The sequence below is a fragment of the Gorilla gorilla genome, chromosome 20 (genome assembly GCF_029281585.2).
Source record: "Gorilla gorilla gorilla isolate KB3781 chromosome 20, NHGRI_mGorGor1-v2.1_pri, whole genome shotgun sequence".
In the NCBI taxonomy this organism is placed as follows: domain Eukaryota; kingdom Metazoa; phylum Chordata; class Mammalia; order Primates; family Hominidae; genus Gorilla; species Gorilla gorilla.
In genome coordinates this window covers 61,881,636-61,906,346 of record NC_073244.2, presented here as the reverse complement: position 1 = coordinate 61,906,346, position 24,711 = coordinate 61,881,636, and the positions used below count along the sequence as shown (strand labels likewise).

The window sequence follows — 24,711 nt, the reverse complement described above, 5'->3', positions numbered from 1 at the left end:
GCCTGTCTCTGTCTTTAAATCCCTCTCCTTTTTTAAAAGAATTTTATTTCAAGTCTGGGATACATGTGCTGAACATGCAGGTTTATTACATAGGTATACATGTGCCATGCTGGTTTGCTGTACCCATCAACACGTCATCTAGGTATTAAGCCCTGCATGCATTAGGTATTTGTCATAATGCTCTCCCTCCCCTAAATCCCCCCTTTTCTTTCTTTCTTTCTTTTTTTTTTTTTTTTTGAGACAGAGTCTTCACTCTGTCGCCAGGCTGGAGTGCAGTGTGGCATGATCTTGGCTCACTGCAACCTCCACCTCCTGGGTTCAAGCGGTTCTCCTGCCTCAGCCTCCCGAGTAGCTGGGACTATAGGTGTGTGCCACCAAGCCCAGCTAATTTTTGTATTTTTAGTAGAGATGAGGTTTCACCATGTTGGTCAGGATGGTATCAATCTCTTGACTTTGTGATCCACCTGCCTCAGCCTCCCGAGTAGCTGGGACTATAGGTGTGTGCCACCAAGCCCAGCTAATTTTTGTATTTTTAGTAGAGATGAGGTTTCACCATGTTGGTCAGGATGGTATCAATCTCTTGACTTTGTGATCCACCTGCCTCGGCCTCCCAAAGTGCTGGGATTACAGGCGTGAGCCACTGCGCCTGGCGAAATCTCCCCTTTTCATAAGGACACTAGTCATTGCGGATTAGGGTCCACACGAATGACCTCATCTTCACTTGATCACATTGGTAAAGACCTTATTTCCATGCAAGGTCACATTCACAGGCACTGGGAGTTACAATGGCCACATCTTTTGGTGGGGGTGGGACACACAATTCATCCCATAACAGTCCTGCTTTAATTCTGGAAAGCCTGTATGAATAATAATTGCTCTGGAACTCTGTCGGTGCCAGACTAACTATTCTAAGGTCTTGAGACTCATTAACTCATTTAAGCCTTTCAAGGATACAGGCTCCATGATGGTCTGTTCTACAGATGATGGAACTGGGGCATGGAGGCGAAGGATCTTGCCCATGTTCTCATGGTAAGCAGGTAACAGAAGTAAGATTCAAACCCAGCTGTGGAACCACCATGCTTAATTGCTGAGATATAGATGGAAGAAGATGGAAAGGAAAGGGGGAAGGGAAGAAAGGAACAAGTAAAGGGTACACACAGGGTGAAAAGGGCCACAGCAGGGGTGGTGGCAGACCAAGACACACACAAACAGCTAATCCATCAGTCAATCAGCAAGCATTTATTGAGCACTTGTTGTATTGTCAGAGCTCCACTTGGCTGTGGAGAGATAGCCCATGATTTAAGCCCAAGTTCTTACTTCTACAGAGCTAACTTGTGCAGAGCTACTGGCTAGAAGTGCAGTCATAAAGGAGCAGTGGAAGGCATTGGTCTGAACTATCACATTCATTCTGGCCATCTGGACATTGGACATGATGCTTCTGATTGTCAGACACTCATGCTCCAGCTCCAGGATCTCCCGAGGGACCTGCAGGACAAATTTCACCACCTTCAGCTCCTTGGACCCCTTCTTCTGAATGATGCTATCAAAATCACAGTCTAGCTGGTCACTGGTGATTGGCCGTGTTAGGACAGCCAAGGTGAACTCAAGGCCATGAAGCGTGTGGCTGAAGGGAGTGAAGAACAGGAAGGCCAGGTGGACATCAGGGCCCTAGTAGACCAACAGGCCCACAATGCCCTGGAAGCTGAGGCTCATCTATGCCAAGCAGCAACTTCGGGCACTATCCTTCGGGTAGTAGAGCCTGGGGAGAAAGGAAAGTTAGAAGTTACCACTGTGCTTTGTAGGCAGTGTTGCACATTGGATAAGATTAGAAGACCTGGAAGCCTCTACAGGTCATACATGACTTAGGAGAAAGATATTCATCCATTCTTTCATTCATTGAGAAGACCTGGAGCTCCACCACCTCCTCCTGTGGAGCTCTTGTGATCTACTTTTACCATGTAAACGTTTATTTATCCAACACTACGCTTATTAAGCATGTATCAGGAGCTGGGCTAGTAGCTAACTCTTTGGCCTACATCGAATGTCATGATACCTGCCAGAATTCACAAGATATGATCTCTGTCCATCTCTCCAATCACATTTCATTCCGTGCTTCCCCTACTCTGATCCAGCAAAAACAGCTTTCCTCCTGTTCCTCGAATAGACTGATATACTTTGGAAATTCATCCCCTCCAAATCTCATGTTGAAATGTGATCCCCAGTGCTGGAGGTGGGGCCCAGAGGGAAACGTTTGGATCATGGGAGTGGATGCTTCATGAATGGGTTGGTGCCTTCCCTGCGGTAATGAGTGAGTTCTTGCTCTATTAGTTCACTTGAGATCTGGTTGTTAAAAGGAAACTGGTGCTTTCCTCCCTTCTCTCTCTCTTGCTCTCTCTCTCACCATATAACACGCCAGCCCCCCTTCCCCTTCCACCAGGATTGGATGCTCTCTGAAGCCTTCACCAGAAGTAGATACAGGCGCCATGCTTCTTGCACAGCCTACAGAACCATGAGCCAAATAAACCTCTTTCGTTTATAAATTACCGAGCCTCAGATATGCCTTTATATTAGCACAGAATGTTATAGACATAGGTAAGACATAGATCAAGGTCTTTCCCACTCCAGACACTTTGCATTTACTTTTCCTTTGCACAGAATTCTGTTCCCCAAGACTTCCTCATGGCCACCCCTTCTCAGTATTCAGCCCCAGGTGAAAGGTCTCTCCCTCAGGATGCCTTCCCAGACCCCCAGACCCTTTCCTAAAAAGCCTTCACTTCACTCCTCAGCACACCGCACGTTCGGTCGTCTCCACGGCACTCACTCTCCATGGCCATCCTGTTGACTCCTTTGTTTACCTGCTTATGACATGTTGTCCCCCCGGGAGGAGGTACATTCTACAAGAGCAAGGGCCTCATCTGACCTGTATGCAGCCATGGCTGCAGGACCTGGGCAGACTGGATCTAGCAGGCATCCAGGAAATGTTTGTGGAATCAGTGAATGAAAGAATGAACACCGTGGTGAGCAAAGTGATGTGGTTCCTAACCCCACACTGCTGCACACCTTATTATGAGGAGAGAGAGTCGACAAATAAGCATAAGTAAGCCCTGAGTTCTACAGGTGAGAAGGTGGGGAGTGGACAGGCACAGAGGAAAATCATGTGTAGACACAGGGAGGCACCATCTGCAAGCCAAGGAGAGAGGCCTCAGGAGAAACCACCCCTGTTCACACCTTGATCTTGGACTTCCAGCCTCCAGGACTGTGAGACAATAAGTGTCAGTTGTTTAAGCCACCTGATCTGTGGTACTTTTTTCTTTGAGATGGAGTCTCCCTCTGTCAGCAGGCTGGAGTGCACTGGCATGATCTGGGCTCACTGCAACCTCCACCTTCTGGTTTCAAGCGATTCTCCTGCCTCAGACTCCCAAGTAACTGGGACTACAGGTGTGCACTACCATGCCCACCTAAGTTTTGTATTTTTAGTAGAAATGGAGCTTCACCATGTTGGCCAGGTTGGTCTCGAACTCCTGACCTCGTGATCTGCCCACCTCGGCCTCCCAAAGTGCTGGGATTACAGGTGTGAACCACCGTGCCCGGCCTCTGTGGTACTTTTTAATGGCAGCTCCAGCAAACTAATATACAACCCCTCATTAGAAGACAGATGAGCAGCAAATAAACGCCCTGCCCCATGCCAGGCAGGGCTTTTGGGGAAACTCTCTGGGGAACATAGACTGGTCCAGAGGCCCAGAATGGCTTTCTCTTCCCTCTACATTGCGACCCTGAGGTCATTGACCCAAACTGCTCCTCAGAGTGCTAATTATCTCACCTAGGGACCAACCGCACAGGAGCTAGGGTGGGCCTTTGAAAAGGTGACTCAGATAAAGCTACTTCCCTGCTCAAAACTTAACAGCAGCTTCCCACCATATTCAGAATAATATTCCAACTCTTCCCCTGGCTTCTGTCATCTGGTTCTGTCTGTGTCTTTGTGGCAGGTTGAATAATGTCTCCTAATGATGTCCCTATCCTAATCCCTGGAGCCTGGGAGTATGTGACTTTTTTTTTTTTCTTTTTTTTTTTTGAGACAGGGTCTCGCTCTGTCATCGAAGCTGGAGTGTAGTGGTGTGATCTGGGCTCACTGCAACCTCTACTCCCCAGGGTTCGGCAATCCTCCTACCTCAGCCTCCTAAGGAGCTGGGACCACAGGCATACACCATCATGCCTTGCTATTTTTTTGTACTTTTAGTAGAGATGGTGTCTTGCCATGTTGCCCAGGCTGGTCTGAACTCCTGAGCTCAAGCGTTCTGCCTGCCTTGGCCTCCCAAAGTGCTGGGATTACAGGTGTGAGCCACGGCTCCTGGCCAGTACATGACTTTCCATGGCAAAAGGGACTCTGCAGATGAGATTAATCTAAGGATCCTGAGATGAGGAGAGGATCCTGGGTATCTGGGTGGGCCCAATGGAATCCCATGGATCTTTTCTTATAAGAGCAAGGCGGGAGGTCAGAGCAAGGAGGAGATGAGATGATAGAAGCAAGAGGCTGAAGGAGGGGCCATGAGCCAAGGAATGCAGGTGGCCCCTAGAAGCTGAAAAAGGCAAGGAACAACTTCTCCCCTGGAGCCTCCGCAGGAGTTGGCCCTGCTAACGCTTTGGGTTTTGCTCCATAACACTCGTTTCAGATTTCTGACTTCTAGAACTGTATGAGTCCATTCTCACACTGCGATAAAGACACTGCCTGAGACTGGGTAATGCATAAACAAAAGAAGTTTAACTGACTCACAGTTCTATGTGACTGGGGAGGCCTCAGGAAACTTATCAGGTTGGCGCAAAAGTAGTTGTGGTTTTTGCCATTACTTTTAGTTGCAAAACCGCAATTACTTTTGCACCAACCTAATACAGTCATGGTGGAAGCAGGGCACCTTCTTCACAGGGTGGCAGGAGAGACGAGAGAGAATCGAGAGAGAGAGAGAGCAGGGGAAACTGCCACTTAAAAACCATCAGATCTCGTGAGAACTCCCTCACTCTCATGAGAACAGCATAAGGGAAGCCACCCCCAAGATCCAATCACCTCCCACCAGGTCCCTCTCTTGACATGTGGGGATTACAATTCGAGATGAGATTTGGGTGGGGACACAGAGCCAAACCATATCGATAGAGTAAGTTACCTGTGGAGATATCTGTGGCCTTTTATCTGTGGCTTAGGAGCAAAAGGAAAGACAGTTTCTTGCATGACTCAGCTTACTTAAGCTTTCAGCTTAATTTTTTTTTAGAGGCAAGGTCTTGCTCTGTCACCCAGCCTGGAGTGGGGTGGTACCATCATAGCTCACTGCAGCCTCAAACTCCTGGGCTCCGGCAATCCTCCCACCTCAGCCTCCTGAGAAGCTGAGACTATAGGCCTGTGCTACCACACCCAGCTAACTTTTAAAATTATTTGTAGAGACTTGGTCTCACTATGTTGCCCAGGCAGATCTTGAACTCCTGGGCTCAAGCGATCCTCCTGTCTTGGCTTCCCAAAGTGCTGGGATTACAGACATGAGCCACAGTGCCCAGCCACAGCTTAAGTTTTCCCTTTTGGCATAGTGAATTGGGGTCCTGAGATTTCATTTTCCTTTCACAGAGATATGGTTTGGATCTGTGTCCCCACCCAAATCTCATCTCAAATTGTAATCCCCATGTGTTGGGGTAGGGGCCTGGTGAGAGGTGATTGATGGGAACGTACTTCCCCCTTGCTGTTCTTGTGATAGTGACGGAGTTCTCATGAAATCTGGTTGTTTGAAAGCGTGTAGCACTTCCCGCTTTGCTCTCTCTCTCTCCTTCTCTGCCATGGTAAAGATATGCTTGCTCCCCCTTCACCTTCCACCATGATCGTAAGTTTCCTGAGGCCTCCCACCCATGCTTCTTGTTAAGCCTTCGGAACTGTGAGTCAATTAAACCTCTTTTCTTCATCAATTACCCAGTCTCAGGTAGTTCTTTACAGCAGTGTGAAAACGGACCAATATACACAGAGACAAGCATGGAACAAACTCTCCCTCACAGATCCCAGAAGGAACCAGTGCTGCTGATACCATGAATTCACACTTCCAGCCTCCAGCACCATGAGACCATCAATTTCTGTGAAGCCACCCAGCTAGTGGTATTTTGTTACAGCAGCCCTAGCAAACGAACACAGCCTGCTTCACTTCAGAAAACCATTCACTCCTGACCCTGTTCATGGTCTGTCCCCTACTGAGATGCAAGCTCAAGTAGGGGAGAAACTGCCTATCTTTTTTCACCCCTGCAGCCCTCCTGCCTGTTGCAGAGAAAGTTCTCCAACAGATACTTACTGAACGAGTATAGGCATCAGAGTGACTATGGTCTCTCACCTACCCGGCCACGTTCATCAACTCTCTAAGGATCTTCTTCTTGTTTTCCCTGACATTCTTCTTGGCTAATGCCAAGAGTAGCACCACCACATCTAGAGTGTAGGTGTCAGCGAGCTTGAATGTGTCGTATGTGTCACTCCATGCCTCAATATCACCTGAAGCATAACCAAACCAACAAAGAAAATGCATCGTGAGTTTGGACAATTAATTCTGCAGATTTTGTCTATTTACATCAGGGCTTGGCAAACTACAGTTGTGGACCAAATCCAGTCGGCCCACTACTTTGGCTTTATAAATAAAGTTTTATTGACACATGAGGTTATGGATTTATCTATATTTTTATGATCCATGCCCCTTCCGGTCTTTTTTTTTTTTTTTTTTTTTTTTGAGACAGAGTCTCGCTCTTGTCTCCCAGGCTGAGTCCAATGGCACAATCTTGGGCGACTGTAACCTCCACCTCCTAGATTCAAGCGATTCTCCTGCCTCAGCCTCCCAAGTAGCTAGGATTACAGGAGTGCATCACCACGCCTGGCTAATTTGTTGTATTTTTTAATAGAGACGGGGTTCCACCCTGTTGGCCAAGCTGGCCTTAAACTCGGGATCTCAGGTGATCTGCCCCCGCTTGGCCTCCCAAAGTGCTGGGATTACAGGCGTGAGCCACCGCGCCCGGCCCCCTGCTTCCTATCTTCTTTACTACTCTAGCCTGCCTCTCCTGGAACCACGGCTGATGCAGCATAGGTAACCAATAAATGTTTGTTAAATGAAGGAAGAAAACAGACACAATTTATCCCTAATGGGAGTCTCATCGCAGGAGACACGATTGACAAGCTAAAAGGAGCCCACTGTGGGAAGTGGCACAATCAGGCCCCAGAGGACCACCCATCCTGGATGCTAGGCCTTCCAAGCAGCTGCTCACCTGAGACTGGATGAGGAATGTGGGATGTCCAGGTGGAAGGGGTTGGATATTCAGGTAGGACAAGAAGGCTGCAGAGAGAGGCAGCAACATGCATAAACATGCAAGACCGAGAGAGGCAGCCTGGCATCCTCCAGGCCCAGGGGTGGACAGGATGACTCACTCAACCATCAGATGTTGGAGCGTAACAAGATGTCCCCAGGGCACAGCGCAGCTCCATTCGGCCTGGCCCGGTGGTGATATGGTTTGGCTGTGTCCCCACCCAAATCTCATCTTGAATTGTAGTTCCCATAATCCCCAAGTGTCGTGGGAGGTAATTGAAGCATGGAAGTGGTTACCCTCATGCTGTTCTCATGACAGTGAGTGAGTTCTCACGAGACCTGATGGTATGTATTTATTTATTTATTAGAGAAGGAGTCTTGCTCTGTCCCCAGGCTGGAGTGCAGGAGCGCGATCTCAGCTCACTGCAACCTCCGCCTCCCAGGTTCAAGCGATTCTCCTGCCTCAGCCTCCCGAGTAGCTGGGATCACAGGCACGCACCACCATGCCCAGCGATTTTTTTTTTTTTTTGTATTTTTAGTAGAGACGGGGTTTCACTGTGTTAGCTAGGATGGTCTCGATCTCCTGACCTTGTGATCCGCCCGCTTCAGCCTCCCAAAGTGCTGGGATTACAGGCATGAGCCACCGCGCCCGGCTGATCTGATGATTTTATAAGCATCTGGCAATTGCCCTGCTGGCACTCACTTCTCCTTCCTGCCGCCTTGTGAAGAAGGTGACTTGCTTGGCCTTCGCTTTCCACCATAACTGTAAGTTTCCTGAGGCCTCTCCAGCCATGCTGAACTGTGAGTCAATTAAACCTTCTTCCTTTGTAAATTACCCAGTCTCAGGTATGTTTTTATTAGCAGTGTGAGAATGGACTAATACAGGTGGCTTCTCACCTGCTCCTCCCCTGCACCTACCTCCACAGGCATCTATGTTGAATAGGGGAAAATGCATCACCACTGGTCCAGTTTCTCCTTTCAGGATGTAGCAGCTGGCGGGGGCCTTGGACCACAAATCCAGCTCAGCCTCTTCTACTTGGGGAAAGGGGATCTTGTGGCGGCGGCAATAGTCAGCGGTAGCCCGGATGGTCTGAGAAGGAGGCAATAAGAAATGGTTGCAAGACCTCTCCAGAAGACCCCTGGGGCCTGGAGACCCAACGGGACCTCAGCTAACAGCCCAGACACACAACAGAGCAAGGGTCAGCTTGGACAGGGACAACATCTTCTGTAAGGGAAAGAGTAAGCCTCTGCCATCACCCGCACTCCCCAGCCCACCTAGAGACAACATTCGCGAGGTTAGAGAGTAACCTTTGGGGCTGGGGGCTGCGGGACTCAGACGGCAAGGAAAATGGTGCCTAGATGAGGCTTTGAATCCCAGCTCTGCCACAGAAAGATGTTGCAGACCTCATCTCTACAGTATATATATACACATATTTCAATTAGCCAGGCATGGGGGCGTGCACCTGTAGCCCTAGCTACTCAGGAAGCTGAGATGGGAAGATCATTTGAGCCCAGGAGCCCAACGAGATATGTGGTATGGGTGCATCTCATCATCTCTGCAAAGGATCTCTGTAATAGCCACCTCACAGGGGTATTTGGAAGATAAATGAGATATTCTCCATCATCACTGTGTAACAGAAATATAATGTCACCGTGAAGGTACTTTTCTTTTCTTTTCTTATTTTTGAGGCAGAGTTTCACTCTTGTTGCCCAGGCTGGAGTGCAATGGCACGATCTCGGCTCACTGCAACCTTCGCCTCCCTGGTCCAAGCGATTCTCCTGCCTCCCGAGTAGCTGGGATTACAGACATGCTCCACCACACCCGGCTAATTTCATATATTTAGTAGAGACAGGGTTTCTCCATGTTGGTCAGGTTGGTGATCCTCAGGTGATCCGCTCGTCTCAGTCTCCCAAAGTGCTGGGATTACAGGCATGAGCCACCGCGCCCGGCCGTAAAGGTACTTTTCAATTGTCTACTTGCTGCACTTGAAGAAAGTAAAAAGAAGTAGGAGAAATTAATTTTAAAAATCAATATTAAATAAAGGTGACACCATGGGGAAACTTAATGAGAAGTAGTTTCTCAGTTGTAACAAGTTTCATTTATTCTCTTTCCTGTGACCTCCTTCCGTGCTGTCCTGAACCAGAGCAAAAGGACACTGCATGTCTCATTACTGTAGCACTGAGGTTACTAAACGTACATAAAACACATCTCAGTCTCTGTGTCTTAGAAAAGCATCTGTTAAGTCCTGCAAGCTGACTGACAAAACTAAGCAAGGAGAATTAAGATCAATGTGGGCCAGGCGTGGTGGCTCATGTCTGTAATCCCAGCACTTTGGGAGGCCAAGGCGGGCAGATCACCTGAGGTCAGGAGTTTGAGACCAACCTGGCCAACATGGTGAAACCCCGTCTCTACTAAAAATACAAAAATTAGCCAGGCATGGTAGCAGGTGCCTGTAATCCCAGCTACTTGGGAGGCTGAGACAGGAGAATCGCTTGAACCCGGGAGGCAGAGGTTGCAGTGAGCCCAGATAGCGCCATTGCACTCCAACCTGGGCGACAAGAGCAAGACTCCGTCTAAAAAAAAAAAAAAAAAAAGAGGCTGGGCATGGTGGCTCATGGCTCACGCCTATAATACCAGCACTTTGGGAGGCTGAGGCGGGTGGATCACAAGGTCAGGAGATCGAGACCATCCTGGCTAACACAGTGAAACCCCGTCTCTACTAAAATTAAAAAAATTAGCCGGGCATGGTGGTACATGCCTGTAGTCCTAGCTACTTCGGAGGCTGAGACAGGAGAATCGCTTGAACATGGGAGGCAGAGATTGCAGTGAGCCCAGATAGCACCACTGCACTCCAGCCTGGGCGACAAGAACGAGACTCTGTCTCAAAAAAAAAAAAAAAAAAAGATAAATGTATAAATGTGTTTCCAGGAACAGAAAACCAAATACTGCATGTTCTCACTTCTAAGTGGGAGCTGAATGATGAGAACACATGGACACACAGAGGAGAACAACACACACTGGGGCCTAGCATTGGGTGGAGAGCGGGAGGAAGGAGAGTGTCAGCAGAAATAACTAATGGGTTAATACTGGGGTGATGAAATAATCGGTACAACAAATCCCCAGGACACAAGTTTACCTATGGAACAAACCTGTACTTGAACCCCTGAACTTAAAAGTTAAAAAAAGATCAGTGTGTTTGTGTTTTGCACACAAATGCAGAAGTTGCATAAGCATATGACTTCATAGTTGTGATCTCAAGAAAAAGGGCATTTCTCCTTTATCTTGTTCTTGCAGTTAACGTAAGAATATTTTAAATTTCTAAGTTTCTGAAGTGTTAGAGGAAGAGATGGCCCAGTAGAGATGTCGGAGTAATGTCTTATCCTTTTAACATGTGGTTATTTTTCCTTATGTACTCAAAGGTGGCTTCTTTATTCAGAGGAGTGATATTACAACTAGAAACCACTCATTAGCAAAAGGAGATGCGGTCTCAACAAGTGTTTCTTCTTCTTCTTCTTCTTCTTCTTTTTTTTTTTTTTTTTTTTTTGACAGAGTCTCGCTCTGTTGCCCAGGCTGGAGTGCAGTGGCGGGATCTCGGCTCAGTGCAACCCCCGCCTCCCAGGTTCAAGCGATTCTCCTGCCTCAGCCCCATTAGCAGCTGGGATTACAGGCACTTGCCACCGTGCCTGGCTAATTTTTGTATTTTTAGTAGAGACAGGGTTTCGCCATGTTGGCCAGGCTGGTCTCAAACACCTGACCTCAGGTGATCCACCCGCCTCTACCTCCCAAAGTGCTGGGAATACAGGTGTGAGCCACCGCACCCGGCTTCTTCTTATTTTATATTGAGTTGAATATTTGACTCTAACACTTTTCTACATATACTTATCTTTAGAGACAGGATCTTGCTGTGTCGCCCAGGCTGGAGTGCAGTGGTGCAATCATGGCTCACTGCAGCCTCAAGCTCCTAGACTCAGGTTATCCCATCTCAACCTCCTAAGTAGCTGGGACTACAGGCGTGAGCCACCATGCCCAGCTAATCAAAAAAAATTTTTTTGGCCGGGTGTGGTGGCTCACGCCTGTAATCCCAGCACTTTGGGAGGCTGAGGTGGGCGGATCACCTGAGGTTGGGAGTTCAAGACCAGCCTGACCAACATGGAGAAATCCCATCTCTACTAAAAATACAAAAATTAGCTGGGCGTGGTGGCAGGTGCCTGTAATCCTAGCTACTCATGAGGCTGAGGCAGGAGAATCGCCTGAACCTGGAAGGTGGAGGTTGCGGCAAGCCGATATCGTGCCATTGCACTCCAGCCCGGGCAACAAGAGCGAAACTCCGTCTCAAAAAAAAAAAAAAATTGTGTGGAGATGGGGTCTTGCTATGTTGCCCAGGCTGGTCTCAAATTGCTGATCTCAAGTGATCCTCCCACCTTGGCCTCCCAAAGCACTGAGATTACAGGAGTGAGCCACTGCACCCAGCCACTTTTCTACACATAAAACAGAAATATCATGAAGGTGCTTCATACCTGTATTACAGAGGAATTTACTGTCATAAGTACCTTCTAAAGATTTGACATTCAGCTGGGCACGGTGGCTCATGCCTATAATCCCAGCACTTTGGAAGGCTGAGGTGGGCGGATCACCTGAGGTCAGGAGTTCAAGACCAGCCTGGCCAAAATGGCAAAACCCCGTCTCTACTAAAAATACAAAAATTAGCCGGGCATGGTGGCACGCGCCTGTAATCCCAGCTACTCGGGAGACTGAGGCAAGAGAATCACTTGAACCCGGGAGGCGAAGGTTGCAGTGAGCCAAGATCGCACCACAGCACACCAGCCTGGGCGACACAGAAGACTCCATCTCAAAAAAAAAAAAAAAGATTTGACATTCAACTATAGGAGCTACATGTTGGTTAGTTTCCTTATAAGCCCCATCATGGAAAGAATTAAAGATGAATTTGAGAAAAATGAAAAAAACTTAGACGATCAGGTTCTGTTAAATTGTTACAGATATGTCTTGCTTAAATTTCTGTTTATTGGCTGGGCGTGGTGGCTCACGCCTGTAATCCCTGCACTTTGGGAGGCCGAGGCGGGCAGATCACAAGGTCAGGAGTTCAAGACCAGCCTGGCCAACATGGTGAAACCCCATCTCTACTAAAAATACAAAAATTAGCTGGGTGTGGTGGTGCATGCCTGTAATCTCAGCTACTCGGGAGGCTGAGGCAGGAGAATTGCTTGAACCCAGGAGGTGGAGGTTGCAGTGAGCCGAGATTGTGCCACTGCACTCCAGCCTATGTGACAGAGCGAGACTCTGTCTCAAAAAAAAAAAAAAATTTCTGTTTATTATTTTGTAACCACCCAATTTGTAGGAAAAAGTTTCATCTCATGCAATATGTCAAAAGTGTGATTGCCTCGATGTGTAATCAATTGTGATGGTGAATATTAGGTGAATATTAGGTGTCGACTTGATTGAAGGGTGCCTGGAAAGCTGGTATTGTTTCTGGATGTGCCTCTGAGGGTGCCGTCAGAGGAGATGAACATTTGGGTCAGTGGACTAGGATAGGAAGACTCACCCACAGTGTGGGCGGACACCCTCCAATTGGCTGCCAGTGTGACTAGAACAAAGCAGACAGAAGAAGGTGGGAGAAGCTGGCTTGCTGGGTCCTCTGGCTTTCATCTTTCTCCTGTGCTGGATACTTCCTGCCCTTGAACATCACACTCCAGGTTTTTTGGCCTTTGGACCCTTAGACTTACACCAGTGGCTCGCCAGGGGCTCTACGGCCTTTGGCTACAGACTGAAGGCTGCACTGTGGGCTTCCCTACTTTTTTTTTTTTTTTTTTTTTTGAGATGGAATTTTGCTCTTGTTCACCAGGCTGGAGTGCAATGGCGCAATCTTGGTTCACTGCAACCTCCGCCTCCTGGGTTCAAGTGATTCTCCTGCCTCAGCCTCCCGAGTAGCTGGGATTACAGGCACCTGCCACCACGCCCGGCTAATTTTTTTGTATTTTTAGTAGAGACGGGATTTCACCAGGTTGACCAGGCTGGTCTCGAACTCCTGATCTTGTGATCCACCCGCCTCGGCCTCCCAAAATGCTGAGATTATAGGCGTGAGCCACCACGCCTGGCTGGGCTTCCCTACTTTTGAGGCTTTCGGACTCGGACTGAGCCACTATTGGTTTGTTTCTTCCTCAGCTCGCAGACGGCCTATTGTAGGACTCCACCTTGTGATCCTGAAACTCCCTTTCATCCAGACATAGATCCTATTGGTTCTGTCCCTCTGGAGAGCCCTGCCTAGTATGTCAATATACCAATTACGAATAAGGTCTTTTACATGTGTTTTCCATACTCAGTCATTAAAATCCGAGGTGTATTTTATCTTCATAGCACACTTCAACTTGGGCCAGGCACATTTCAAGTGCTCAAGTGCCACATGTGGCCGGCAACCACTGTAGTGGACAGCTGAAGTCGTCTTTGATTGAAGTTTAACAAATGCTGCCGGTTTTCTTCCTATTACTCTTGCTATTCTCATCATCACCAGATAAGCATTGTTGTTAATCCTGAACACCAGCTATGGACCAGGCATGGTGCAGAGACTCTGCAGATCTCCCGCGAGCCAGATGATGTGATTCCCATTTTCAGGATGAGAAAACTGAGGTTCAGAGGTTAAGCCTACCGCTCGGGGTCATGCAGCAGAGATTTGGCAGAAAAGGACTCCCAAGACCTTGATATCTCATTCCACCTTTATCATATTGTCTTGGGATATTTATTTCGGCAGAAATCCTAAGACCAGAAAGCCTGGGTATTCCTGGGCCAAGGGTCTAGAAAGATGGTGACAAGTTGGTTCTGGATCATGGTATGGGGAGGAGGATGGATGTTCCTAATTCATATTATAGAATGTAAACTGATAGAAGTGTGTGAATATAAATATATATTACATTACACATAAATATAATAGATGATATGTTCTACCATGATTATTTTATATATACTACTATGTATTGGTATGTATCATGTAATAGATATAGTTATATATTATGTACGTGTATATATTTTTTAATAAAATAGCTGGGCAGGGCGGCTTGTGCCTGTAATCCTAGCCTTGCGTGGTGGGAGAATCGCTTGAGGCCAGGAGTTCAAGACCAGCCTGGGCAACATAGCAAGACCCTGTCTGTAAAACAATTTAGAAAACTAGCCTGGTGTGGTGGTGTGTGCCTGCAGTCCCAGCTACTTGGGAGGGTGAGGTGGGAGGATCGCTTGAGCCCAGGAGGTTGAGGCTGCAGTGAGCTGAGATCACACCATAAGACCCAGTCTGGAAAGGAGGCCATGAGGGGAGGGCAGGGGAGGGGAGGGAAATGTTTATAAACCCCACAATAAGTGGCAGGTACTGTGCTAAGCACTTCACATGTATTAACAAGTATTAATTTAATCCACAGAACAACTCCTGGTGGAGCCATCGTTAGCCCAATTTTACAGCTGAGGAAACCGACATGCACAGAAGTTACACACATTGGATCAGGCCACACAGCTGGTAAGTGGCAGAGCTGGGATATGATGGCAGGGAGAACGGATCCTAGTGGCCACTGGGAAGGTGCAATATGTGCTAAGACAAATATACGTGCATATGTTCTCACTCAGCAAACATTTATCGAGGGCCACTATTTGCCCAGGAAACCCAGATGAGCAGGAAGACACGCGCTCGGGGCTGGAGACGTGCACCCCTGGGGAAGGAGGTGCACAGGTGAGGAGCTAGGCTGTCGCAGTTCAAACTGGTATGAATGGGCAGGCAGGATGCAGAAGCGGGGAGAGTCATCTGCCAGGAAGAGGGGCCCAGGAAGGTCTGGGATGGCTTTGGATCAGAAGCTCGTTGGATGTGGCCGACTGCGGGTGCTTCGGGAGCGATGGGTGAGTTGATTTGGCTCTCTGGACTTCCCAGCCAGCACCTCCCCATTGCCCGCTTCCCAGCCCGTGTCCTCAGTTCCTCCGCAAAGTCAGCTTCGCCGCAGCCCACCTCCCACCCAGGACCGGCCCCAAGGCCCTTCTCGATTACCTCGAAAGGATCTCCGGCACTGAAGTCGAAGGAGAGGATGAGGTGAACCTCCCGCGTCGGGGACAGCACGAGTGGGAAGGGAGTGTTGATGGCTAAACCAGCATCCACCAGGCGGAGGTGCTTCCGGCTGCTCATTATCGTGTCCCGGATGCCACCTGCGGTGCCCAGGAAGAAAGAGGATCAGCTGCTTCCGGGTACTGAAAGCAAGACTTGTAAATGGAAGGCAGGGAGGGGGATGGGAAAATGGTCGTTGTCAGTGTAGACAGCAGTTGTGAGGTTGCCAACTAGGAGCTGACTTCTCTTTCTTCCCAGATTCATATGTTGAAGCCCTGGCTGGGTGCGGTGCCTCACGCCTGAAATCCCAGCACTTTGGGGGCTGAGGCGGGCGGATCACTTGAGGTCAGGAGTTCAAGATCAGCCTGGCCAACACGGTGAAACCCTGTCTCTACTAAAAAAACCAAAATTAGCCAGGCATGGTGGCGGGTGCCTGTAATCCCAGGTACTCGGGAGGCTGAGGCAGGAGGATCACTTGAACCCATGAGGCGGAGGTTGCAGTGAGCTGAGATCGCGCCACTGCACTCCAGCCTGGGTGACAGAGCGAGACTCTATCTCAAATAAATAAACAAATAAACAGACAAACACAGGTTGAAGCCCTTACCTCCAGTACCTCAGAATGTGACTGTATTTGGAGACAGGGTCTTTAAAGAGGTAATTAAGGTAAAATGGGGTTTTTGGCGTGAAGTTCCAAACGAAGCTGCCTTCTCAGCAGCAATATGTGAGAGTGTTGTTAACCCAATGTTTCTGAGACAGGTCTCGGTCAGTGCAGAAAGTTTATTTTGCCAAGGTTAAGGATGAACGACTGTGACACAGCCTCAGGAGGTCATGATGACATGTGCCCAAGGCGGTTGGGGCACAGCTTGGTTTAGACATTTTAGGAAGACCTGAGATGTCAATATATGTAAGATGAACACTGGTTCGGTCTGGAAATGTGGGACAACTCAAAGCAGGGAGGGGGCTTCCAGGTCACAGGTAGATAAGAAGTAAATGGTTGCATTCTTTTTTTTTTGAGAAGGAGTCTCGTTCTGTTGCCCAGGCGGGAGTGCAGTGGCGCAATCTCAGCTCACTGCAACCTCCACCTCCTGGCTTCAAGTGATTCTCTGCCTCAGCCTCCCAAGTAGCTGGGATTACAGGCACCCACCACCATGCTGAGCTAATTTTTGTATTTCTAGTAGAGACAGGGTTTCCCCATCTTGGCCAGGCTGGTCTTGAACTCCTGACCTCGTGATCTACCCGCTTCTGCCTCCCAAAGTGCTGGGATTACAGGCGTGAGCCACGGGCCCCGGCCAACATTCTTTAGAGTTTCCATTAGCCTTTCCAACTGGAGGCAATCAGATACGCATTTATCTCAGTGAGCAGAGGGTGACTTTGAACAGAATGGGAGGCAGGTTTGCCCTGGGCAGTTCCCAGCTTGACTTTTCCCTTTAGCTTGGTGATTTTGGGGGTCCCAAGATTTATTTTCCTTTCACAGCGTAAACCAAAAATAAAATGATAAGCCCCTCCCACCCACCCCCATCCCTCCCGTCCCCCCCACACCCCCATCCCTCCCGTCCCCCCCCACCCCCATCCCTCCCGTCCCCCCCCCACACCCTCCCCAACTCCTACCCCCCCCCCAACACCACCCCAACCATCTGAATGAACCCTTCCTCTTGGCCAGGGCACCCCAGAGCTAACCTGAAAACCTAGTTCTGGCCGTGACAGGAAGGGAGGGTCAGACATGCCTCACGATGCCCTCCTCCCTTTGGGAATTTAAGGAAAGCTGACCAGCATTTAATATCAACCCAGAGCTTAAGTCTGATAAGAACCATTTACAATCTATTCCCTCTGAAGCTTGCTACCTGGAGCCTTCATCAGTTACTGGAAAGGGGTCCCGATCTAGACCCCAAGAAAGGGTTCTTGGATCTCACACGAGAAAGAATTCAGGGTGAGTCCACAGTGCAAAGCGAAAGCAAGTCTGTTAAGAAAGCAAAGGGGTGAAAGAATAGTTACTCCACAAAGTAGGGTGTTACGGAAAGTAAGAGGAGAAATGCAACCACCTCCTCCTTTTGTTATATATAGGAAAACAACAACAACAAAAAAACATGGGGAGATGTGCTCTGCTACAAGTATTTGTGATAAAGGATTAATTTTCATAATTACTCTATTTTGGCCGCGCACGGTGGCTCACGCCTGTAATCCCAGCACTTTGGGAGGCCAAGGTGGGTAGATCACGAGGTCAGGAGTTTGAGACCAGCCTGACCAACATGGAGAAACCCTGTCTCTACTAAAAATACAAAATTAGCTGGGCGTGGTGGCGCATGCCTGTAATGCCAGCTACTCGGGAGGCAGGAGAATCGCTTAAACCCAGGAGGCCGAGGTTGCGGTGAGCTGAGATCGCGCCATTGCACTCCAGCCTGGGCAAAAAGAGCAAAACTCCGTCTCAAAAAAAAAAAAAAAAATTGTGTTGACATGACTGCTAGTCGGCTTTTCCTGAATTCCAAAAGGGAGGAGGGTATAAGGAGGCATGTCTGACCCCCACTCCCCATCAGGGACTGAACCCATTTTTCAGGTTAACTTTGGAGTGCCCTGGCTTACAGGAGAGGTCTATTCAGATGGTTGGGTGGTGGGGGGGCTTAGAATTTTATTTGTGGTTTACATTCTCATATATTGCTACAGAGAAAGCGACTTCATCCAACCCCTTCAGGGAGAAATTTGATGCTAAAACACTCATCGCCATGATCCAGTGACTTGATGCTTGATAGTGTATTCCGAGGCCATAAGACCCGGCAGCTGCATGGCATGGTGCTCAGACACAGCTGAAGTCCTCTGTGCCTTGTAGGAAGCACCCCAGGAGAGGTGAGCAGGACTGACATCCAGCCAGGGTTCCCTTCCCAAGCCACACACAGCCCTGGCCAAGGGGGCACATTTTGGAATTCACCCCCCCGGAAGATGCACCTTTTCTCGATTTGCACAAGGGCAACAGGGCCACAAACATAAAGATGTTCACGATAGTCTTGTAACAAAAGAGTGGGGAAGGCCAGGCGTGGGGTGGCTCACACCTGTAATCCCAGCACTTTGAGAGGCTGAGATGGGAGGATCGCTTGAGCCCAGGAGTTCAAGATCAGTCTGGGCAACATAGTGAGACCCCATCTCTATGAAAAAGAAAAAGAAAAATTAGCCGGGCATGGTGCTGTGTGCCTGTGTTCCCAGCTATTCGGGAGGCTGAAATGGGAGGATTGCTTGAGCTGGGGAGGCTGAGGCTGCAGTGAGCCATGATTGCACCACTGCATTCCCACCTGGGCAACAGAGCAAGACACACACACACACACACACACACACACACACACACGAGTGGTGCAGGGACTGGCATGGTCATAGGAGAGGATCTCCACCAGCTATGAACATTGGAGCTTATGGAGACTATTAAATGGCCTTAGTGTGAGTTCCCAGGAGTCTGACATCAATTCCACCCGAATGAGAGGGTCAGTCCCCTGAAGGGAAAACCCATACAAGTGTGTGTGGTTTTTTTTTTTTTAGATGGTGTCTCGCTCTGTTGCCAGGCTGGAGTGCAGTGGGATGATCGCGGCTCACTGCAACCTCTGCCTCCTGGGCTCAAACGATTCTCCTGCCTCAGCCTCCCGAGTAGCTGGGACTACAGGCACCCGCCACCCTGTCCGGCTAATTTTTGTATTTTTAGTAGAGACAGGGTTTTACCATGTTGGCCAAGCTAGTCTTGAACTCCCGACCTCAAGTGATCCGCCTGCCTCAGCCTCCCAAAGTGCTGGGATTACAGGCATGAGCCACTGCGCCCGGCCCATACAAGTGTTTTTGAAGACCAGGTCCTAGGACTAGCTGACAAGAAATTAGGGTTTTTTGCATTTTTGCAAAACCAGAGAAAGCCATCAGTGAGGCTTTTCACGATGACTGGGACTCACAGCGAGGCCACACATTTTTCAATATGGACCCCACCACTGAGCGAAAGTTCCCCTAATCAGATCTCTGGGCACCTTGACAGCACCCCCGTCCAAAGCTCTGGGGAAGGACCAACCTGGGATTGTTTCAGGCCCACCCCCTTCCCCTACTCCAGCCCATTCACACGCAAGGACCGACCAGGGCGGTGGGAGGAGGGTCTCCTCACCGTGTTTGTACAGGAAGTTGTGAGTGGTCCCCCATTCCCACTTCGAAGCACAAATGCCTGTTTTCTTCACAAAATCCATAAAGTTACTGAGTGTGCCTAGGGAAAGAAGCCGAGACAGCCGAGGTGAGTTCAGGAGACTGAGTGGTTTCTGCCCCCACCAGTCATATGTGGAAGCCCTCATCCCCCATGGGGTTGTATTTGGAGACAGGACTTTTAAAGAGGTCATTCAGGGCCGGCGCGTTGGCTCACGCCAGTCGTCACAGCACTTTGGGAGGCCGAGGCAGAAGGATCACAATATCAAGAGATCGAGACCATCCTGGCCAACATGGTGAAGCCCTGCCTCTACTAAGAATACAAAAATTAGCTGGGCGTGGTGGTGGCGCATGCCTGTAGTCCCAGCTACTGGGGAGGCTGAGGCAGGAGAATCGCTTGAACCTGGGAGGCAGAGGCTGAAGTGAGCCGAGATCGTGCCACTGAACTCCAGCCTGATGACGGAGCGAGACTCCATCTCAAAAAAAAAAAAAAAGTTGGGGGGTTATTCAGGATAACTGAGGTCATGAGAGTGGGATCCTAATTCAATAGGACTGGGGTCTTTATGAGAAGAGAAAGAGTGCCAGGCACCAGAGTAATCCCAGGACTTAGGGAAGCCGAGGTGGGAGGATTGCTTGAGCCCAGAAGTTTGAGACCAGCTTGGGCAAGAGAGTGAGACCGCATCTTTACAAAAATAAAATAAAATAAAAATAAAATAAAATAAACAAATTAGCTGGGCATATTAATGCATGCCTGTGGTCCCAGCTATTCAGGAGGCTGAGGCAGGAGGATCACTTGAACCCAGTAGTTCAAGGCTGAAGTGAACTATGATTGTGCCACTGCACTCCAGCCTGGGCATTCCAGCCTCACTCGTATCACTCAGATCATTTAGATACAAGTGAGACCTTGTAGCTAAAAAAAAAAAAAAAAAAAAAAAAGGAAGACACGAAGAATGCGTGTGCACTGAGGAAAGGCTGGGCTGGGAGGATGCGGTGAGAAGGCGGCCATCCCTCCGCAAGCCATGGAGACAGGCCTCAGGAGAAACTGACCCCACTGGCACCTTGATCTTGGACTTCCTGCCTGCAGAATTGTAAGAAAATAAGGCCGGGCACAGTGACTCACATCCGTAATTCCAGCACTCTGGGAGGCCCAGGTGGGTGGGTCACTTGAGGTCAGGGGTTCGAGACCAGCCTGGGCAACATGGTGAAACCCCATCTCAAAAAAAAAAAACAGTGAGGAAATAAAAGCCTATAGTTGAAGCCACCCGGCTTCAACTTTTGTTAGGGCAGCAGAGCTGACAAATCTGGTGAGTTGGGAAAGGTTGGCATACAGGGGCCTGGGGGGTCCTGGCCGTCAGATCCAGCATCTATCATTGAGCCACAGGTGAGATGACTTTGAGCCGTTGGGGTTGGGGGAGTTGGCAAGGAAAAGCTAGCAATTTAATGACTGTATGATCACCTGTGTATCTGGGGAAATGAGCTTGTTCTCTTTAGGTTCATGGGGGAGAACGATGCAGAATGCTCCAGGAGCTGTTCCAAAATGCCCAGCACACTTTCCCGTGCTCCCTTCCCCAGCCCAAGAGGCTGCCAAGTCACTCAGGGATAAACCAGGTCATTATCCCAGACGCCTGCCTCTTCCTCACCCTCACCCTGGACTATCACCAAGACCTGCCAATTCCACCTCCTCTTCAGTGTCTCTGCTCCTCCCAATCTCATCTGCCAGTATCTTATGCAGTATCTTTTCCATCCAGGATGCAACACTGCCTCCCTCTCGGATTTCCCTCTTCCTGGTTTTTCAGCTCCAATCCTTTCTCTGAACAGCAGGGGCAGAGTGGCAAGAGAGCAAAGCTAGTAGGGAGGTGGGTGCTTGAGCTAGATGCTGATTTGAATTTGACTTCATCACTCATTAGCTGTGTGACCCTGAGCAAATTACTTTTATTTATTTATTTTTTCTTGAGACAGAGGCTTGCTCTGTCACCCAGGCTGTAGTGCAGTGGTGCAATCTCGGCTCACTGCAACCTCCGCCTCCTGGGCTCAAGTGATTCTCCTGCCTCAGCCTCCCAAATAGCTAGGACCACAGGCACCCACCAGTACGCTCGGCTAAATATTTTTTTGTATTTGTAGTAGAGACGGGGTTTCACTATGTTGGTCAGGCTGGTCTCGAACTCCTGACCTCAGGTGATCCACCCACCTCGGCCTCCCGAAGTGCTAGGATTACAAACATGAGCCACTGCACCGGGCCCCTGAGCAAGTTACTTAACATCTCTGTTCTCATCTGTAAAACCAGGAAGAGAGTAACACCTATCCCTTATAGATTTATGAGGAATAAGTAAGAGCCTGCCTATAGCACTTAGGATGTTGGGAGGATGGTTTAACATGTCAACTAGGCTGGGCCACAGTAACCAGTTATTTAATCAAATGCTAGCCTAGATGTGGCTGTGAAGGTATTTTGTAGATGTGGTTGACAGCTAAAATCAGTTGACTTCAAGATTATTTTCAGTAATGTGGGTGGGTCTCATCTACTCAGTTGAAGGCTTTGAGGGCAAAACAGTTTCTAGAGAAGAAGAAATTCTACCTCCAGACTGGAGTGTCAAATTCTGCCTCAGGCCTGCGTATGCTCATTGCAGCACTATTCACAATAGCAAAGACATGGAATCAACCAAATATACCCATCAATGGTAGACTGGATAAAGAAAATGTGGCACATATACACCACGGAATACTATGCAGCCAGAAAAAGGAATAAGATCATGTCCTTTGCAGGGACAGGGATGGAGCTGGAAGCCATTATCCTCAGCAAACTAATGCAGGAACAGAAAACCAAACACCACATGTTCTCACTTATAAGTGGCAGCTGAATGATGAGAACACATGGACACAGGGAGGGGAACAACACACACTGGGGCCTGTTGAGGGGGCGGTGGGAGGGAAAACATCAGAGTAAACAGCCAAGGCAGGTGGGGCTTAATACCTAGGTGATGGGTTGATAGGTGCAGCAAACCACCATGGCATAAGTTTACCTGGGTAACAAACCTGCATGTCCTGCACATGTATCCTCAAACTTTAAATTAAATTAAATTTTAAAAAATCCTGTCTCGGTTTCCGGCCTGTTGGCCTGCCCCATGGAGTTTGGACTTGTCATCTTCACAATCCCATGAGCCAATTTGTTAAAATAAATATCTCTAGTTAAATAGACAGACAGAGATAGATAGCTATAAATACGTAGATATAGATACATAGATTTGGGCAGACAGAAACATAGGTAGATATAGATAGATAGATATCTTATTGGCTCTGTTTCTCTGAAGAAACCTAACACATCCAGCAAATAGTAGGCACTTAATAAATATTAACTTCTACAAGAGTTCAGCAGCACAAAATCACACCTACATTGCTTTGTATAGCCCTTTAATATTTAACATGTTAAAGCAAACTAAATGTGGCCTAGGACTCCATACTTCTTCTTTTTTTTTGAGACAGAGTTTCACTCTTGTTGCCCAGGCTGGAGTGCAATGGCGTGATCTCAGCTCACTGCAACCTCCGCCTCCTGGGTTCAAGTGATTCTCCTGCCTCAGCCTCCCAAGTAGCTAGGATTACAGGCATGTGCCACCACGCCTGGCGAATTTTGTATTTTTGTATTTTTAGTAGAGACAGGGTTTTGCCATGTTGACCAGGCTGGTCTCAAGCTCCTGACCTCAAGCGATCCGCCCACCTCGGCCTCTCAAAGTGCTGGGATCACAGCCATGAGCCACCACGCCTGGCCATTTGATCTTATATTTTTATTTATTTATTTTAGAGAGGAGGTCTCACTACGTTGCCCAGGCTAGCTGGTCTTGAACTCCTGGCCTCAAGCGACCCTCCCGCCTCAGCCTCCTGAGTAGCTGGGACTACAGGCGTGAGCCATCACACCTGGCTTTTTAAAATGTTTTATCTATTTATTAATTTTGTTTAAAAAAGATGAGGTCTCACAGTGTTTTCCAGGCTAGTCTTGAACACCTGGGCTCAAGTATATCTTATAGTAAGTTAAGAATTGGCCAGGCACAGTGGCTCACACCTGTAATCCCAGCACTTTGGGAGCCTGAGGTGGGTGGATCACAAGGTCAGGAGTTCAAGACCAGCCTGGCCAATATGATGAAACCCTGTCTCTACTAAAATTACAAAAATTAGCCGGGTGTGGTGGTGCATGCCTGTGGTCCCAGCTATTCGGGAGGCTGAGGCATGAGAATTGCTTGAACCCGGGAGGCGGAGGTTGCAGTGAGCCAAGATTGCACCACCGCACTCCAGCTTGGGTGACAGAGCGAGACTCCATCTCAAACAAACAAACAAAAACAAAAAACAAAAAAAAAGTACGTTCTTTAAAAGAAAACTTTTTAAGGGATGGGGGTCTCACTCTGAGTGCAGTGGTGCATTCATAGCTCACTGCAGCCTCCAACTCCTGGGCTTAAGGAATCCTCCCACCTCAGCCTCCCCGAATAGCTGGGACTACAGGTGCACGCACCACCATGCCCGGCTAGGATGTATGTTCTCATTTCAGCACAGGAGCCAGGCATTATAGAAAGTCATAGTGAGGCTTCATGTGGCACATTCCGTCTCTCTCCATTACCTACCGGAGGGGTAAACCCAGGCCTCTCATCTGCCAGACTGAAGTCAGTAGATGAACTCTGGCTGACTTTCCCCACATTTCCACTGGGTAGGCTCATTGTCACTCATTCTTCAAGTTGCTTCTGAGCTGTCACCTTGGAAAAGGAGGCTTCTTCATTAATCCCATCTAAGGGGAGCTTGGCCAACAATAGCTCAGAAACACCAAGTTAATAGTCGGCTCCCTCTTTAAATTGTAGACAAAGGAAACCAGAGAATAGACTGATTTCATCCAACAGAGATAAAAACAGGAATTTATGTAACATGAATAAAAGGAGGAGGAAGGGAAATCTAGAGTCTGAAGAGAGTACACCTTGATTTCCTTTCCTTGGTGAGCTGCTGATCAGCTGGTCAGGAGGACTCTGGGTGTGTCTGTGCCTGGACACCGGGTCATCACAGAGGTGAGAGGTTGGATGTCTGGGGGTGAGACTGGCTGTCCCTGGGTCATCTCAGGAAGGCAGTGGCTTTAGCGACCAACTGTCTTCATTGTCTCTCATCCACGCTACTTCACTCTCAGAATTTTTCAC

At 48.6% G+C, this 24,711-nt stretch overlaps 1 protein-coding gene across 15 annotated transcripts in view; it reads right to left on the bottom strand.

Moving 5' to 3' along the window:
* Positions 1-1,216: 1,216 nt before the first annotated feature.
* PLA2G4C (phospholipase A2 group IVC) overlaps positions 1,217-24,711 on the bottom strand; it is a 61,162-nt gene continuing 37,667 nt past the window's right edge. For 9 of the 15 annotated variants that reach the window (XM_055370151.2, XM_055370144.2, XM_055370143.2 and 6 more), the window contains 5 exons: positions 19,518-19,613; positions 15,344-15,498; positions 8,226-8,397; positions 6,358-6,508; positions 1,217-1,759 (listed from right to left, as the gene is read on the bottom strand). In XM_055370151.2, coding sequence (XP_055226126.1) covers positions 1,714-1,759; positions 6,358-6,508; positions 8,226-8,397; positions 15,344-15,498; positions 19,518-19,613 — 620 coding nt within the window. In that variant the 3' untranslated portion in view covers positions 1,217-1,713. The other 6 variants (XM_055370145.2, XM_055370150.2, XM_055370157.2 and 3 more) reach the window with 4 other exon arrangements.